The sequence below is a fragment of the Muntiacus reevesi genome, chromosome X, assembly GCF_963930625.1.
Source record: "Muntiacus reevesi chromosome X, mMunRee1.1, whole genome shotgun sequence".
In the NCBI taxonomy this organism is placed as follows: Eukaryota; Metazoa; Chordata; class Mammalia; order Artiodactyla; family Cervidae; genus Muntiacus; species Muntiacus reevesi.
In genome coordinates, this window is record NC_089271.1 from 75985649 (window position 1) to 76004043 (window position 18395).

General features: G+C 37.6%; 1 protein-coding gene across 1 annotated transcript in view; it reads right to left on the minus strand.

Moving 5' to 3' along the window:
- The window catches only part of CHM (CHM Rab escort protein), a 231345-nt gene that overhangs the window by 46546 nt on the left and 166404 nt on the right, over window positions 1-18395 (minus strand). Inside the window, exons 10-12 of the mRNA XM_065915823.1 lie at window positions 13756-13860; window positions 13286-13349; window positions 3892-3988 (exon numbers count right to left, since the gene is read on the minus strand). Of these exons, the coding sequence (XP_065771895.1) occupies window positions 3892-3988; window positions 13286-13349; window positions 13756-13860 (266 nt within the window). The remainder of the gene's footprint in view (window positions 1-3891; window positions 3989-13285; window positions 13350-13755; window positions 13861-18395) is intronic.

Consider the following 18395-nt stretch of genomic DNA (forward strand, 5'->3'; position numbering starts at 1 on the left):
CCATTTTCTCTTATGGATTTGATTACTGGCTTGACTGCTCTCTCCCCTTTTGACACTCCCTCTTTTCCTCCTGGTCACCTCTATCTCCCTCCTCCCTCTTCTCTTGTCCATGTAACTCTGTGAATCTCTTTGGGTGTCCCTCACTGTGGAGAATTTTTTCACTATTAACCTAGATGTTGTATCATCTGTGCTGTATGGATGGAGAAGTCCTGAGGCTACTGTAAGAGTAAGACTGAAAGCAAGAGGCAGGAGGCTAAAATCCAAACTCGAGAAATCAAAAGCTTTACTGACAAGCAAAAATAAACTGAAAATGGATTAAAGATCTAAATGTTAAGACCAGAAATTATAAAACTCTTAGAGGAAAACATAGGCAAAACACTCTGACATAAATGACAGGGAGATCCTCTATGACCCACCTCCCAGAATAATGGAAATAAAAGCAAAAATAAACAAATGGGACCTAATTAAGCTTAAAAGCTTTTGCACAACGAAGGAAACTATAAGAAAGGTTAAAAGACAGCCTTCAAAATGGGACAAAATAATAGCAAATGAAGAAACTGACAAAGAATTAATCTCAAAAATATAGAAGTAGCTCCTGCAGCTCAATTCCAGAAAAATAAAAGACCCAATCAAAAAATGGGCCAAAGAACTAAACAGATATTTCTCCAAAGAAGAGATACAGATGGCTAACAAACACATGAAAAGATGTTCAACATCACTCATTATCAGAGAAATGCAAATCAAAACCACAATGAGGTATCATCTCACACCGGTCAGAATGACTGCTATCTACAAACAATAAATGCTGGAGAGGGTGCGGAGAAAAGGAAACCCTCTTATACTGTTGGTGGGAATGCAAACTGGTATAGCCACTATGGAGAACAGTATGGAGATTCCTTAAAAAACTGGAAATAGAACTGCCATACGACCCAGCAATCCCACTGCTAGGCATACACACTGAGGAAACCAGAATTGAAAGAGACAAATGTACCCCAATGTTCATCACAGCACTGTTTACAATAGCAGGACACGGAAGCAACCTAGATGTCCATTGGCATACAAATGGATAAGAAAGCTGTGGTACATATACACAAAGGAATATTACTCAGTTATTAAAAAGAATGCATTTGAATCAGTTCTAATGAGATGAATGAAACTGGAGCCCATTATACAGAGTAAAGTAAGTCAGAAAGAAAAACACCAATACAGGATACTAACGCATATATATGTAATTTAGAAAGATGGTACAATGACCCTATATACGAGACAGCAAAAGAGACACAGATGTAAATAACAGACTTTTGGACTCTGTGGGAGAAGGTGAGGGTGGGATGATTTGAAAGAATAGCATTGAAACATGTATATTATCATATGTGAAATAGATTACCAGTTCAGGTTCGATGCATGAAACAGGGCATTCAGGGCCGGTGCATTGGACCCTGAGAGATGGGATGGGGAGGGATGTGGGAGGGTCTTCAGGATGGGGAACAAATGTACACCCATGGCTGATTCATGTCAATGTATGGCAAAAATCACTACAATACTGTAAAGTAATTAGCCTCCAATAAAATAAATTAATAAAAAAAAAAGAAAAGATCTAATAGACATGGCATAGAAGTCCCAGATGGAGAAAGAATGTTCACTGAAAAATACTCAAAGAAATAAAAGACAAAACTTTCACAAATTTGACAAAAAAGATATTAACCTGCAGATTCAAGAAACTGCATAAATTTCAAATAGAATAAATCCAAAGAAATAAATGCCAAGAGACATCATAATCAAAATTCCATAACTCGAAGACTAAGGAGAAAAATCTTGAATGTAGACTTGAGAGAAAACCGAAAAACATTATCTATATGGCAAAAGCATACACACATTGTACCAATGTCAAATTCCTGGTTTTGATATTGCACTATAATTTGGTAAAATTTAACTAATGGAAAAAATTAGATGAAGGATACATGCGACCTCTGTGTATTATCTTTGGAAAATTCTATGAATCCATAATTATTCTAAAATTAAAAAGAACTACTTTGACCCAATAATTCCACTCAAAAAAATCTTACAAGAAAAAACTGATGCTCATAAATATTTACTTATAAAAATGGCTGGTTTTTACAGGACTATTAAGCAAAATTTTTCAAAACAGTCTCAACATCATGGGATTAAATAAAAATGGTATATCCACAATCATTGAAAATTATATCATAGAGTTACAAAAAGATTTTTGCTGTATTAAAATCTTTTTAAAAGGCAGGTTATAAAGAGTATATAAATAGTATTGCATTTTAATGAAAATATATATGCATACACATCTAAAAAAGACAAACATAATCAAGTGTTTATCATTTCTAAGGAGAAGGATTATACTAATTTTACTTTTCTTTTTTACATCTTCCAAAGTGTCAACAGTGAATATATATTATTAAGACTGGGAATATAAAATATTTCACATAGAAAAATAATCTATAAAAGTAAATTTTTAAGAATATTCACAAACATAAAATAAATGCAATTTAGAAAATTCAAAATGAGTGCAGTTTTATATTTTAGATGCTAACATAGATAAACTGATACACACAAAAAAACTGGCGAAAGTAATAGGGGGAAAATAATATGGTAAACATTTACCTATATCACTATAAAAGGAGAAAAACTTGAGCTACTTTTTCAAATGGAAGTTTAGGATTATAGCAATAATGGGTAAGTTTGCTTGCCTCTCCCTGTTGGCATCAAGCTCCCACTTCTCTTTGACAATGTTTTTACCATTTTTTAGGAAGCAACAGTCCTACACTTGTAAGCATAGTCAAATATTCCTTGACTAGGCCAAATCAGATTAGTCTTTGGCTTTTCATAATTCATGTTAACAGTTGCAGTAAAACTCAATATAAGTTTACAGAATTTAAAATAATAATAACTGATGATACTGTTATGTTTTCCTTCGAAGACTATCTAGAGTCTAATTTGTTAGTATCTCTCTTGTGATATTTTAATAATCTGCCTCTTACAGCTACTTCTGTATTTGTCATATCTGTCCCACTAGACTGTGAGTCCCCCGAGTTCAGGCCCTATATTGTATTCATCTTTAGCTACCCTGATATGCCTACCAGAACACAGTGCACTCAGTTAATATTGTCTTGTTTCACTGGATGTGCAGTAAGATTATGAATACTTCAAATCGGGAATGTCAGCTGTTCTTAATAATCCCTATGAATACAGTTTAGGTCTAGGCATAGTGATGGCCAATGTACACTTGCTTATTTTACTTACTGAAACATCTTTAAGAAATATGTTGTAGGTGGCATGATATCTGACAGTGCTGAGACAGAAATTTTGATACACACAGGTAGAAGAACAGATAGATAGCTTAACAATGGTGCATGTGAAGATTTAGTTTTAGAAATGTTCACAGGCAAGGGGAAGGTATGAAATGACTTATTGTATGACTTACATGATATGAACAAATATTATGAATTTAAAAAATATATATGTAGCAAAACTCTATTAATACAATCCTGACAACTGTAAGAATTGCGTCCCCCTTTATTTCCTGCTGCTGCTGCTGCTAAGTCACTTCAGCTGTGTCCAACTCTGGACTCTGTATGACCCCATAGACGGCAGCCCACCAAGCTCCCCCGTCCCTGGGATTCTCCAGGCAAGAATACTGGAGTGGGTTGCCATTTCCTTCTCTAGGGTATGAAAGTGAAAAGTGAAAGTGAAGTCACTCAGCTGTGTTCGACTCTTAGCAACCTCATGGACCGCAGCCTACCAGGCTCCTCCGTCCATGGGATTTTCCAGGCAAGAGTACTGGAGTGGGGTGCCATTGCCTTCTCCGCCCTTTACTTCCTAAACAAACACAAAAGACAAACTACTAGACTCTATTGTGCTTACATGAGCCTTTCATGCATGTCATTGTTGACGAACATAACTCAATGACTCGAACAGCAAAAGTTCCTGGTTCCTCTGCTGGCACTGTCAAAATGGAAATCTAAAAAGCAGAAACAAAATATCAAACATAGCTGTTAGATCTCATTTTCATTCTTTTATCATTAGAGCAAACTGAGTGTCTTTTTTCAAACACTCATTGATGTTTGAAAAAACTTTAGCTAGTGGGACTGATTTTAGAACAATATTTGAAACATAAAGCATGCACATGTGTCAAGTTATTGACATATTTATACATGATACATATTGCAGTCCTAAAACTCATGGACAATAAACATTTCAAATATATTTAATATTAATTAAATATTTCACTTACTATATATTTTCAAAAGATGTGATTAATTACTTCATTTTGTTCCAAAGGCTTAAACAATTTATTGTGCCCCCTACCAAAGGCACAATAAAGGCACAATTCATTATTTCTGAATTGTATGCACTTCATTGTTTCAATCACAGCACATTAATTAATTTTGATTATTCACGATGGCTAAAAATAGAAGTTATAGAGTACTAAATATTTGAAATGTAACCTAAAAAAAAAATGGCAAAGATACTGAAATAAGCAAAGCATATGTCAACATATACTAAAGTATAGCTAAACAAATACCAAAATATTTCAAAATGAATGGGTTCAAATTAATTTAAGGACTCCATTAATATGCAGCATGCTGTGCTAGGAACCACTAATAGGCTATATGGCTTTATATTTAAAAACTTTAAATAACCGTCAGGTAAATATTTCTCTACAGAACCAAAAGCATCAATACCAATTTTCAGTTTAATCTTCAATCTGAGGAAAATACATTGTTTTGTATAGGAAATATTGCCAAAAAGTAAAGCCCTACTTGTACTTTTTACCTGTGAGCATTATGTTTAGATTTTAACTGGCAACATCATATTGATAGCCAACAGAGGAAATGCTTTTATGTTCTGAAAATAATTTTTTTTTATAATCATGACCTTCTTACTATCACTACCTATATATACATTTGGAGATTTACAATGCCTCAAAACAGTGTTCTCCATATTCCTCAACTCCTTTTGCTGCTATGATAAAAAATGTTGTACTGAGCATTAAAGAGAGAGGAGCCACTAAAACATGGATTGTGTGAATGCGTGCTCAGTAATGCCCAACTCTAAGAATCTGTGGACTGTAATCCACCAGATTCCTCTGTCCCTGGGATTTCCAAGGCAAGAATACTGGAATGCATGGCCATTTCCTCCTTCAGGATTTTCCCAACCCAGGAATCCAACTCACATCTCCTCTGTCTCCTGCATTGCAGGAGGATTCTTTACCACTGTGCCACATGGGAAGCCCCTAACATTGCACAATTATTATCAAACAATTAAGAAAAAAAACATGTATATAACTGAAAAGGTATCTTAAGGATTGGACCAACATCTAAGTACTTCTTTTGTTTAGGACAACTATCACGTATAATCAGTGGCCCCCTACTACAGTGCCTTCTGTCTCAACTCTTGAAAAGGTAAATATCTTAAATCATATAGAGATTATAAAAGCCATCAAAAGGTAACTCCTTCAATTCTTGAAAACCCTTTGATAGAATTTACCTAAACAAACACCTACTCTTTCCTCTCAGTTCAGTTCAGTCAGTTCAGTTGCTCAGTCGTGTCCGACTCTTTGCAATCCCATGAATCACAGCATGCCAGGCCTCCCTGTCCATCACCAACTCCCGGAGTTTACTCAAATTCATGTCCATCCACTCGGTGATGCCATCCAGCCATCGCATCCTCTGTCATCCCCTTCTCCTCCTGCCCCCAATCCCTCCCTGCATCAGGGTCTTTTCCAATGAGTCAACTCTTCGCATCAGGTGGCCAAAGTATTGGAGTTTCAGTTTCAGCATCAGTCCTTCCAGTGAACATTTAGGACTGATCTCCTTTAGGATGGACTGGTTGGATCTCCTTGCAGTCCAAGGGACTCTCAAGAGTCTTCTCCAGCACCACAGTTCAAAAGCATCAATTCTTCAGCGCTCAGCTTTCTTGACAGTCCAACTCTCACATCCATACATGACCACTGCAAAAACCATAGCCTTGACTAGATGGACCTTTGTTGGCAAAGTAATGTCTCTGCTTTTTAATATGCTATCTAGGTTGGTCATAACTTTCCTTCCAAGGTGTAAACATCTTTTAATTTCATGGCTGCAATCACCATCTGCAGTGATGTTGGAGCCCCCAAAAATAAAGTCTGACACTGTTTTCACTGTTTCCCCATCTATTTCCCATGAAGTGATGGGACCAGATGCCATGATCTTAGTTTTCTGAATGTTGAGCTTTAAGCCAACTTTTCACTCTCCTCTTTCACTTTCATCAAGAGGCTTTTTAGTTCCTCTTCACTTTCTGCCATAAGGATGGTGTCATCTGCATACCTGAGGTTACTGATATTTCTCCCGGCAATCTTGTTTCCAGTTGTTGTTCCATGTCCAGTTCTAACTATTGCTTCCTGACCTGCATACAGGTTTCTCAAGAGGCAGGTCAGATGGTCTGGTATTCCCATTCCTTTCAGCTTTTTTCACAGTTTATTGTGATCCACACAGTCAAAGGCTTTGGCATAGTCAATAAAGCAGAAATAGACGTTTTTCTGGAACTCTCTTGCTTTTTCAACGATCCAGCAGATGATGGCAATTTGATCTCTGGTTACTCTGCCTTTTCTAAAACCAGCCTGAATATCTGGAAGTTCACGGTTCATGGATTGCTGACGTCTGGCTTGGAGACATTTGAGCGTTACTTTACTAGTGTGTGAGATGAGTGCAACTGTGCAGTAATTTGAGCATTCTTTGGGATGCTCAGTGTTTTTCCAGTGAGTCAGTTCCTCACATCAAGTGGCCAAAGTATTGGCGTTTCACCTTCAGCATCAGTCCTTTCAATGAATATTCAGGACCGATTTCCTTCAGGATTGACTAGTTTGACCTCCTTCCTGTCCAAGGGACTCTCAAATCTTCTCCAACACCACAACTGAAAAGCATCAGTTCTTAGGCACTCAGCTTTCTTTATAGTCCAACTCTCACATTCATACTTGACTACTGGAAAAACCAGAGCTTTTACTATATGGACCTTTATCACTTTATCAGCAAAGTGATGTCTCTCCTTTTTAATTTGCTGTTTAGGTTGGTCATAGTTTTTTTTCCAAGGAGCAAGCGTCTTTTAATTTAATGGCTGCAGTCACAATCTGCAGTGATTTTGAAGCCCAAAAAATAAAGTCTGTCACCATTTCCATTGTTTCCCCATCTATTTGTCATGAAGTGATAGGACCAGATGCCATGATATTCATATTCTGAATGTTGAGCTTTAAGCCGGTTTTTTCACTCTCCTCTTTTACTTTCATCAAGAGGCTCTTTAGTTCTTCTTTGCTTTCTGCCATAAGGGTGGCCTGCATATCTGAGGTTATTGATATTTCTCCCGGCAATCTTGATTCCAACTTGTGCTTCATCCAGCCTGGCATTTAACATGATGTACTCTACACATAAGCTAAATAAGCAGGGTGACAATAAACAGCCTTGAAGTACTGCTTTCCCAATTTGGAACCAGTCTGTTGTTCCATGTCCAGTTCTAACTGTTGCTTCTTGACCTGCATACAGATTTCTCAGGAGGCAGGTATGGTCGTCTGGTATTCCCATCTCTTGAAGTCTTTTCCAATGTTTGTTGTGATCCACAGTCAAAGGCTTTGGCATAGTCAATAAAGCAGAAATAGATGTTTATCTGGAACTCTCTTGCTTTTTCAATGATCCAGCAGATGTTGGCAATTTGATCTCTGGTTTCTCTGCCTTTTCTAAAACCAGCCTGAACATCTGGAAGTTCACAGTTCACATATTACTGAAGCCTGGCTTGCAGAATTTTGAGCATTACTTTACTAGTGTGTGAGATGAGTGCAATTGTGCGGCAGTTTGAGCATTCTTTGTCATTGCCTTTCTTAGGGATTGGAATGAAAACAGACCTTTTCCAGTCCTGTGGCCACTGCTGAGTTTTCCAAATTTGCTGGCATATTGAGTGCAGCACTTTCACAGCATCATCTTTTAGGATTTGAAATAGCTCAACTGGAATTCCATCACCTCCACTAGCTTTGTTTGTAGTGATGCTTCCTAAGGCCCACTTGACTTCATATTCTAGGATGTCTGGCTTTAGGTGAGTGATCACACCACTCTTTCCTCTAAGTCTCATCAATTTATTTATGATTAAAAAATTGAGAAAGAGAAAAAAGAAAACATATAGGAAACAAAAAATGGCACACCAGATATACATTTTAGACTGATCTCTCTGATGGCTGTGTAAGAGGGCAGATTTAAAGGAGACAAGATGAGAGGCAGGGCAATCAGTTAGATGGAAGAGGTGATGAGCTCTGAAACCAGAGCAGTTAGAAGAAGGATTGAGAGGAAAGCAGACTTGGGCAACTTCAAAGAAGTATACTGACAAGGACCTGGAGGTTCACGACATGTCCGAGATGGTAGTAGATGTTGGAAGGACGTCAGTGCTTTCATGGAAGTAGGAAGCACTGGATGAGCAGTTTTGAGAGGGAAGATGGTGAGTTCAGCCCTGAGTATGTTCAGTTTGAGGGGTCCTTGGGATAGATGTACAGTAGGAAATTTGGCCTTTGGGCTAACAGTCCCAGGAGATATAGACAAAGAAGGCTATGCAGAGTTGGAAATCATAAAAGTACATGGAGTCAAGTGGCAAGTATGCTGAGTAAGAGGTATGGTGGACTGTACTCAGAACCCTGAGGTGGCCTGATATTTAGGAAGAGGATAGAGCCCACAGAGGAAGTCAAGAGGAAATAGCCAGAGAGTTATGAGGAGAACCAGGAGAACAAAGTCTCATGGTAGCCAAAGGAGTAGAGTTTCAAGAGAAAGGGAATTGTCAACACTATCAAACATACCAGAAATACTTAGGAAACAAAACCCAAAAATGTCCTGTGGTCCTGACTAATATGAAGTTATTAATAAACTTATGAAGAGAAGCTGTAGTAGGAATTTGATAGTAGAAGCCAGGTTTGTCTAGGAGTAATGAGAGGTAAGGAGCTGGAGGCAGCAAGCAGAGATACCATCTCAAAAATATTGATAAGGGCAGGGGGGAGATTGGATACTAGCTGCAAATAGGTACAGACTCAAAGAGCATTTTGTTTTATTTTAATTTTTGGAACAGAAAATGCTAATACATGTGTACAGGTTGAGGGGAAGGTGCCAGTAGTTGGGAGAGGCTGAAGATGTAGGAGAGAGAGCAGGCATATTGGGTGGTGTGGGCACATGTGTGTGTCAAAGGTCCTTGTAAAAGGGATTGGCCTTGGATAAGGAGGGGGAGCCCCCTCATTAGTCTCTATGTTCGTGTATGTAAGTTGTGGGTGGTGAGGCAGGAGATCAAGGGCCACTGAGCTTTGTAGGTGTCCTTACTTTTCTTAGTAAAGTGATGGGGGAGAAGTTAGAGGGCTAAGGGTGGGTAAAAATAGTGAAAACTTAAGACTAGTTCTGAGGTGAGAGGGAGCTGTCTGAGGCCAGTGAGGAGCTAACTGTTGGTAGGCACTCAGGGTTCTGCTAGATGAAGTTGGTGCCACCAACACTGTGGTGGTGTCAGTCTATCTGGATGTATAGTTTCCCAATCAGTCCTTCGTGCTCCAAGTGCAGATCCGAGCTTCATCTAGGGATAGGACTTTCCTCTGTGGGTACAGAAGAACATTACATGGGAATTGAAGGTTTTTAAGGAAGAACAGTTAGTAAGATCTACCATGTGGTCTAGGACGTGGAAAAGGAAGAGGGCAGAAGGGAGCTGGTAATCTGGGAGGAAACAGAGGGAATAAGGAACTGTAGGTCTCTCTTAACATGTCAGTGAGCAGGCTGGGAAGGGGTAACAGAATGAAAGAGCTGAAAGGATGGGAGCAGATTAATGTTACTGTAAACCCATGACCTCCAGACTCAGCTGGACCCCTCAGCACTGCCCAGTCATTTGACCATGAGACAGGTCACTATCCACAGTGACTATTTTACTCCTTTCCTTGAGCTCTGACCCATTCCCACACCCCTATTCTCAGGAAATGACCTCACCTTGTAATTTTAAAAAGTAAATAGAACCCATCGCATGGGAACTCCCAAGTCTACAAATGTTCCCAGATTCACTCTTTTTTTTTCCCTTTAAAAAAATTTTTTATTCTGTGTTAGTTTGATTTTTTCTCTTTATTTTTTAAATTATGAAAGAATGACAACACATTTATAGAAGATACGGAAAATATAAAGTTACATACAGTTCTACTTTATATTACAACTATTTAAGTAGATAAATTAAGATTTTTGGTTGGAGTTTCAATATCAAACTCTTAAAAATTAAGAAAATGAATATACAGAAAAGTAGAAGGAAAAACACCATGAACTAATTCACCATAATTAAGATTTATACAATTTTCACACAACAGCAAGTTACAAATTCTATTCAAGTTCCCTCAGACTATAAACTAGGAGACTCTGGAACATATCCAGGGACATAAAACAAGGTGCAAAAATTTTATAGTCTAAAGGTATTAAAATCACACAGACTCTGTTCTTTTATCACTGTGAAAATAGGCCAGAAATCAATATCAAAAGATATTTGGAAATAAGCCACATATTTTTAAGCACAATGTGACATTTACCAAGAGAGATCTTTGACTTAGTCATTGAAAGCCTCAATGAAGTTAGAAGACTGAAAAAACACACACGGTGATTGCAGAGAATAAAGCAGAAATAAAGCAGAGAATAAATGAGAAATTAATATCAAAGATACTTAAAAAACCCAATGTAGGACCTCCCTGGTGGTCCATTGGTTAAGAATCCATCTCCCAATGCAGGGGACACAGGTTTGATCCCTGGTCTGGGAAGATTCCACATGCTGCGGGATAACTAAGCCCATGCACCATAACTACTGAGCCTGTACCCTAGAGCCCATGGCCCACAACAAGAGAAGCCACAGCAATGAGAAACCCATGCACCACAACTAGAGAGTAGCCCTCACTCACGGCAACTAGAGAAAGTCCACATGCAGCAACAAAGACCCAGCACAGCGAAAAATAAATGAATAAATACATAAAATTTAAAAAACACATATTTGGAAATTAAATGTCCATTTTTTAAAATGATGGGTGTATCTAAGAACCCATAAAAAGGAAAATTAGAAAATATTTGTAACAGAACAAAAATGAAAAATTAATTACCGGAATTTGTTGCATGCAGCTCAAGGTGTTCATGCATTCACCCTCTTGTTTCAAAGTGTCATATATCCCATCTAAGGACAATGTTTCTCACCAATTTTCTGAATCCCATCCCCCCTATCCTTTATCTGGACCTTGCTGCATCAATTATCTTCCTTTTCTTCTGGGAATCTTCAACCTGTCCTCTGCTGGCCCCATTCTCAACAGCTGAAATATACTGTAACACTTCAAAGAAACGCCCTCTTCACTTCCACATCCCTCAGCAGAGATCACTGTCCTCTCTCTTACTCTTCCCAGCTTAGCTTCTTCAGAAGTTCTTTGCTTTCTTCACTTTTCTGCCTCTGTCACTCTTCAACCCATTCACAAAGCTTATGGTGTACTGGGAGATAGACAAGTAAACTGGTAATTACAGGACAGTGTTAAGAGATTTTATACCTGTGGTTTTTATTTTATACCTGTGATTTTATACCTGCTACAATTTTACAACTTCTTGTTCACACTTGCCATGCTGAACTGCCCTTCCTATTTAGCTGTCTGTATCTGTATCCACAGGCTTCCCTGGTGGTTCGGCGGTAACGAATCTACCTGCAATGCAGGAGACGTGGCCAGAGAAGTGGCTTAGGTGTTTTGCTTGTCCATCCTTATGCTTCATTGTGTGCAGGGGGTATGCTCAGTACCCTGCTTTTGCTCCCAACACCCTTTGTTTGCTCCAGGCTCTTCAAAAGTGGCAGTTGGGTTTTTTGGTTTCTTTGTATTTTGGGGGTCCAGAATTTGCCCCAACTGTGTATGAACACAGTTTAGTCCCAAATAGTCTCTCTGTATTTTGCTGATCAAGGAGAGGTGTGTCCAGGTGCAAGCACTGCAGCAAAGGGTCCCAGGTCCCAGCCTGCCTCATTCCCCCTGAGGGATCTACATCCTTATTCTTAAGGAGTAATTAGTGGCAAAGAATCTGCTTGCCAAGCAGGAGACACAGGTTCGATCCTTGGGTCAGGAAGATCCCGTGGAGGAGTGCATGGCAACCCACTGCAGTATTCTTGCCTGAGAATCCCATGGACAGAGGAGCCGGGTGGGCTATAGCCCATGGGGTCGAAAAAGACTTGAACACGACTTAGCGACTAAACAACAACAGACAATCTCTATCCTACAGACTGCAAGCTATGAGGGGACAGATGCTATCATGGTCAGCACTATCTCCTCAGAATCTAGCACACTGGCTGGCATGTGAAATGTACTCACTCTCTGTTGAATGATTAAATGAAAGAATTTGCACTCACACTTAAAACTAACATATTTGTTTAATAAAATAGAAAGTTTCCAACTTAAGGAAATTTCAGAACCTATCTTAAGCAGTAGCATACAGGCTAGATATGACATTCACGTTTACTGAGTAAGCTCATTTTATCAGTTCTGTAAACTGTTGTCAGAAGGAGAAGAGGGCATTCTTTTGGAATTTATGTGTTCTGATTAAGGAAAAACCACAGGTATAAAGATTCCACTGATAGAATCAGTGGTTATGGGGAGGAAGAGGGTACCAAAATGAACCATGGTGATGAGGAAAGCCTGAATTGAAAATGCATGCTGATGCTCATTCACACTAGGCCTCTAACAGTGAACTTACCACCACTGCTATAGGACTGGTTACCATTAAGTCTTTTCCTTCAAGATTTTTTTTTTTGTTGTTGTTCAGTTGCTAAGTCGTGTCCAACTCTTTGCAACCCCATGGACTGCAGCATGTCAGGCTTCCCTTTCCTTCACTATCTCCCAGAGTTTGGTCAAATTCACATTCACTGAGTCAGTGATGCGACCTAACCATATCATCCTCATCTCATCCAAGATTTTTAAATGTTTCTAAATGCTTTTCTTCCCATAATAATATATTTTCAATTCCATAGTTGTAAAAAAAAAAAAAACTAGGATGATTTCAATATTCTTAGAATAAATCTGTTACATAAGATGCAATCAGTTGTTCCACTGGAAGGAAATCTTTAAGAAACCAAAATTATTACATAATTGCCATTATGTATTTTTAAAATGTATTAAATATATTACTAGAACATATTTTTTAATATATTTTACTTCACCTATATTAATTTACAATATATTACCATGTAGATTAAGTTAGCAACATGTTACCAACAAGTACAGGACTATAATTACCTGTTGATCTGAATCTGTTTTGAGAACAGATCTATCTGTAATCAAGACTGCCCTGGAGATCTGCCTGTAATGCAGAAAAGTTAATCAGTGACTCAGATTCCATGGATAAATCTCATTTATATAGCTATATGACCACCATAAGTTATGTTTGAAAGACTTAAGTCATGATAAAAGTGTCACCTCCCCAAACCAAATCAAGTTCTGCTTTAATCTTTTCTTGGCTCAGGAAAGGAGAATATGTGACCCACAGACAGACCCCAGCTGATGCAATGGAGTCAACATTAGGCTAGGTTCCCCTCAAACCAAACCTTATAAGAGAACAGTGGTAACAAACTGAATATATCTTTGGTTTGGTATACATTTGCATCTTACTTGAAGAACAGAACCATACAGAATTGTCAATGTAACCACACAGATGAATTTCCCTAAATTTCACCTTCCCTTGTAGAGTGGCTGGAGGGGTGCCTTACCTGTATTGCACATGTGAGCATGTGTTCTCAGACAAATAACTGTCTTCCACAAGGAAATGCTTAGAGATTATTCTCTGACCATACTGATCTATGATTGCTTTACATCTACAAAGAAGATAAGCACAGAAAAAAGTTCTCATTGATGATTACATAATAAAGAAAACAAACATAATCAGCTAGCTACCAATCCTGAATCTAAAACTAATTTGTGATAAGATTTTAAAATTGCCCACAAGTACATATTTTTGACACAAAACTTACACTAAATTGCAGGATATATATTCTTGTCACTATTTTGAAGCATTTTAAACTATTAAGTGTGGACTAGAACTTAAATATTTATTTTGAATGCTATTAATAGTAAGAGTAAAGTTGGGACAACTATTATGCTATAAGCTTTTCTAATGTTTAGGAACATAGAAGATTTTTCTTTGTTTAGAAAATAGGCTCTTTTTTTTCTTAACAGATCTAAGAAAAGGGGGAGGAAAAGTTAAGTATCTTGTTATATCATTCACAGCCTATAAAAGCCACGAAAGGCTTATTTTTCTGTTGTGTCGCTTTCTCTTTTGTTCAAGAATAGCTGTCTTGCAACAAGTGTGATAATGTTTTAAACCAAAAAACACGGGGGGAAGGATAGAGCATTTTTAAAATCTGTTTTCAATTTACTTCAGAGGATGATCATAGAAAGATTTCTTTCAAGTGCTGTTTCCAAATAAAGAAAACACTTATGCATGGACATTATCAGGTCTCTGTCATCTGACATGTGTTGGGACAATGAATCATATAGTACCCTCCATTGACCTTCCCTCAGTGTGTCTAGATAAAAGGATGAAAATTAGAATCCATCTCCTTGCAGTGCCACAAGTTATAAATGTACTTTATAGGGCTCATTATCCAAACTAATGGACTAAGGGCAACATCCTTGAAATGGATTTACCAGCACTGACAAAGACAGTATGCAATATTTCAGGAACTATATGCAAATGCCTGCATGTTTCCTATATATTTTTATTATGGAAATAACACAATTTACTTTGTCATAGCTTTCCTTTTGAGACTAGAATTATTTTACTTGAAAAACACTTATGTGTTACTCCTCATAAAATACAAACAAGTAATATCAAATGGATGTCATATTTAAAATATATTAGCATAAATTAAAATACGCTACCCTAAATAAGAGCTATTTTTAAAAAAGAGCTATTTGCCAGGCATAAAGGCATTAACAGTAAAATGACAAATACTCAAGACCAATAGTGAGAGGAATTTAATGTGTATTGTTCTAAAGGCAGATTATGATATGCTGATATTTTTGAATAAATAGCATGACACTGCCATCAGGCTAAACTATATCTTGTGATGTTAGATACACATATTTTTAATCAATTGACTACATATTAATAAATATATCAATATTTATGTGATTTTTTCCCCCATCTCACTTCTACTTCCTTTCTCTTCCTCAGTTATATTTTTATGCATATAGCTTCACATTTCATCAAACTGGAGCTCCTGCTTTATAATATACTTAACTAACTGAAGTATTTATACCTATTTTAAAAAATAAGTACTTAAAATCAGAAAGGCAAGTTAGTCTCCTGGTTTATGTTTTTATTAAAAAATTTTTTTTTCTTTTTCTGGGCCATGACATGTGGCTTGTGAGCTCTTAGTTCCCCAAGCAGGGAACGAACCAGGGCCCCTGCTGTGAAAACTCCAAGCCCTAACCACTGGACTGCCAGAGAATTCCTTCAAGTCTTCTGTTTTAAAACATTTATACACAATTTAAAACACAAGGTACTTTGGCAAGGGAAAAGAGAAATCTGTCGATCCATCATGAAGCATCAATCCCTATTTGTCCTGGAAACACTGACAAGCCTCTTTCTTACCTTTAACTCAGAGACTATAGAAAGTCAAGAGGGAATAATCTGGGCAGAAAAAAAGAGGGTGTTAAAATCTCCTGTATTTTGACAAGGATTTGGGTTATACAGATTTTATCATTTGTCAACACTCAGATAATGAGCACTTAAGATTTGGGCACTTTACCACATGTAAATTTTACATCAGAAGAAAAAGCTATAAACAAATATTAAACTCTAGTTAATAATATGCATACTGAAGTATTTAGGGGAAATTATACTGCTATTTGGAATATACTGTGAAATGCTTAAAAAACGGTGAATAGGTGGACAGAAGGATAAATATTTGGGTAGACATATGATTAAGCAATCATGTTAAAATATTAATTGTAGAATCTAGGTTGTGGATACACAGGTGATCACCCTGAAATTCTTTCCATGTTGCTGTAGAGTTTAATATTTTCACCATAAAATGTTGGAATCAAATTGGAAGAGGGAGTGATGTTAATATAAAATTTGGACTCCAATCTAAGTCTTTGCAAAGGGCTCCCATTTAAGTAAACCACATAATTAAACCTGGCCCTGAAGCTTGTGGAGACCTCCTTGCTTGTAGGTTTCCAAACACTAACTGGGCTGCTTTCGTGATAGCTACAGCTTTAGTGAAAAGCAGACAGTGTTTTCAGAAGTTATGGTATTAGCACTACTGGGGATCACTCAGAAGGGAAGGATGGGTATGGAGACTGGGGAGCTCAACTATGCAAGGATAATACGCCAATAAATGTGCCTATCTATGCTGAAGCTTCTGGATTAAAAAGTGATTCTCACAGGAGGAGGAGAAGGAGAAGGAAGCAAATCAGAATCACACCTGGGGGACTTTTTCAAATTATAAGTACCCCTGGAGATTCTGATAAACTCCCAAATCCCAGCGAAGAATCACCATGCAGTGTGTCACAGCTACTGTTGTATCTTTACACTATCCTAGGTGGAAAGTCAAGATTATTGCTATAGAAAAAAATACTGATTTCTACAGAAATTGAGGTGACAGTCACATATGCCTAGTCAGCTTGATAGATGATAACAATACAACTTACCTGATAGTCTCATGCTAAAGTACTAAGGCTCTAGACCTGAGTAAAGCTGTTCAAAACAAGACACATTTAAGTAAGTGAAAAGATTTGTTTTCCCCTCAGATACTTACTGTCATATATTAGGCCTAAATGGGAGAACAATGAAGAAAGAAAATAGATTTGGGACCTAGACTTAGACTCTGCAATATAAAGATTAATACAAAAAAAAATGACATTCAAGTAACGGAAAACAACAAAATGAGACATTAAAATAGACTCTGTTCACCCCTCTAACATGAACTTGGGGAAGACATTAAAGATTAACAGCATTCTGGATTTAGGTGAGGACCTTGCTGAGCCCCATAAATAATAAATTGAGGAAGAACATGATAGGAGTTCTCAGTTACAGGGTGCAACAACCAAGCTGATCATAAGAATCAGTGAAGTCAAACAGAACATTTCTAGAGCTGAGCTTTCTAAATCAACAAATCACAACAGTTATACAGTTCTTGGTTCAATAACACGAGGGCATAAGTAGCAAAATTATGGTAAGAAAGAAGAGAATCAGCAAGATGAAAACTCTTTATCTGGAATTTGGTCCAGGAGATAAAAATAATATTAAAACAGGTATCCATTCTCTATAATCTTCAGGTTAATATCCCAATTACTTTTATAAGGAATACATAAATCACACGTGAAATCATTAAAAGGAAAATACATTAATTAAAGGAATTAGAAGATTCCCAGCAACTGAAGGAGACAAAATAATCCCCCCTGCTCACCATGCCCTTTCAAGCTTTCTCAAACATATTATTTCAAATGCCACCTTTTCGATGAAACCATTCCAAAACGCCTATTACTCATTTTTCTTGGGTAAATATCTACTCCAACAGTCTCAAACATGATTATAACTCCAAACCTATGGCTCTTTGTTGTAATCAATCCAAAGCTCTGTATTCACATCTTTAACTATTATCTACTTTTTTTCTGGATAGATTCCAAATGCCTTTTTAACCTAGCATGCCCCAAACCTGAATTCTTCATGGCTCCTCACCTGCTTCCCTTCTTGGAATCCCAGTGTCAGTTAATGGCATGACCAGCAGTTACCAGAGTTTCCTTAGCTTAGAATCTCTTTTCCCACATCTAATCTGCTACTCAATTTTGATTTCACCTTATAAAGACTTCTTGAAACTAGCCTCTGCTCAACATCTCCACTGACACTGCCCTAGACTCTTGTTAAATCTAATAAGACAATGAATGGATTGTTAGCACACTGGTAGTTCATTTGTTAAACATAAGTGTGTGGCATAACAAGCATGTACCAAGCACTGTTCTAAGAGGTGAAAGTTTGGCGGTGGGGGGAGCAGCAGAGTATTAGGGAATGTTCTTTGGAGGAAGTGATACATTAGCTGCTTTTAAAGCAGTTAAAACCAGTTAAAGCAAGCAAATAACATTTCAATAGAAGCTCAGCACTTGCAGGGGAACAGAGGCAAGTAAGAGAAGTACAGGGAACCAAATAGGGAGAGAAGACAGATGAACTAAGAGAGGCAGGCAAAGGTCAGACCCCAGAGTCTCACGTGTCATGTTAAAGGGTCTTAGACTTCATTCTGAAGTGATATAAAGTCACTGAAACTTTTTACATAGGGAAGGACAGAGCCAGATCTGCATATTGATACCCCGGTAGACTCTAAGCTCTATGAGAACAAAGACCATGATT